General features: G+C 67.2%; 1 protein-coding gene across 1 annotated transcript; it reads left to right on the top strand.

The window, feature by feature from the left end:
- On the top strand, positions 1 to 591 carry Pou3f3 (POU class 3 homeobox 3; the record flags this gene model as incomplete). Its single annotated transcript, XM_013034704.1, has 1 exon — positions 1 to 591. A coding segment is annotated over one exon (543 nt), but the record flags the coding sequence as incomplete, so codon positions are not given.
- Between the last annotated feature and the right edge of the window lie 27 nt (positions 592 to 618).

Below are 618 nucleotides of genomic sequence, written 5' to 3'. Positions count from 1 at the left end.
GACCTGGAGCAGTTCGCCAAGCAGTTCAAGCAGCGGCGCATCAAGCTGGGCTTCACGCAGGCCGACGTGGGGCTGGCGCTGGGCACGCTGTACGGCAACGTGTTCTCGCAGACCACCATCTGCCGCTTCGAGGCCCTGCAGCTGAGCTTCAAGAACATGTGCAAGCTCAAGCCGCTGCTGAACAAGTGGCTGGAGGAGGCGGACTCGAGCACCGGCAGCCCCACGAGCATCGACAAGATCGCGGCCCAGGGCCGCAAGCGCAAGAAGCGGACCTCTATCGAGGTGAGTGTCAAGGGCGCGCTCGAGAGCCACTTCCTCAAGTGCCCCAAGCCCTCGGCGCAGGAGATCACCAACCTGGCCGACAGCCTACAACTCGAGAAAGAAGTCGTGCGGGTTTGGTTCTGCAACCGGCGCCAAAAGGAGAAGCGGATGACGCCACCGGGGATCCAGCAGCAGACGCCCGACGACGTCTACTCGCAGGTGGGCACCGTGAGCGCCGACACGCCGCCGCCACACCACGGGCTGCAGACGAGTGTGCAGTGAAGACCAGGGGCGCGCGAAGAGGGCCGCCGCCGCCGCCGCCGCCGCCGCCGCCGCCGCTGCAGCGCAGACCCGGCC

This window comes from Dipodomys ordii, unplaced genomic scaffold (genome assembly GCF_000151885.1).
Source record: "Dipodomys ordii isolate 6190 unplaced genomic scaffold, Dord_2.0 Scaffold194, whole genome shotgun sequence".
Taxonomy (NCBI): Eukaryota; Metazoa; Chordata; class Mammalia; order Rodentia; family Heteromyidae; genus Dipodomys; species Dipodomys ordii.
Note: the sequence above shows the minus strand (reverse complement) of the source record. Positions and strands in the feature narration are given on the sequence as shown.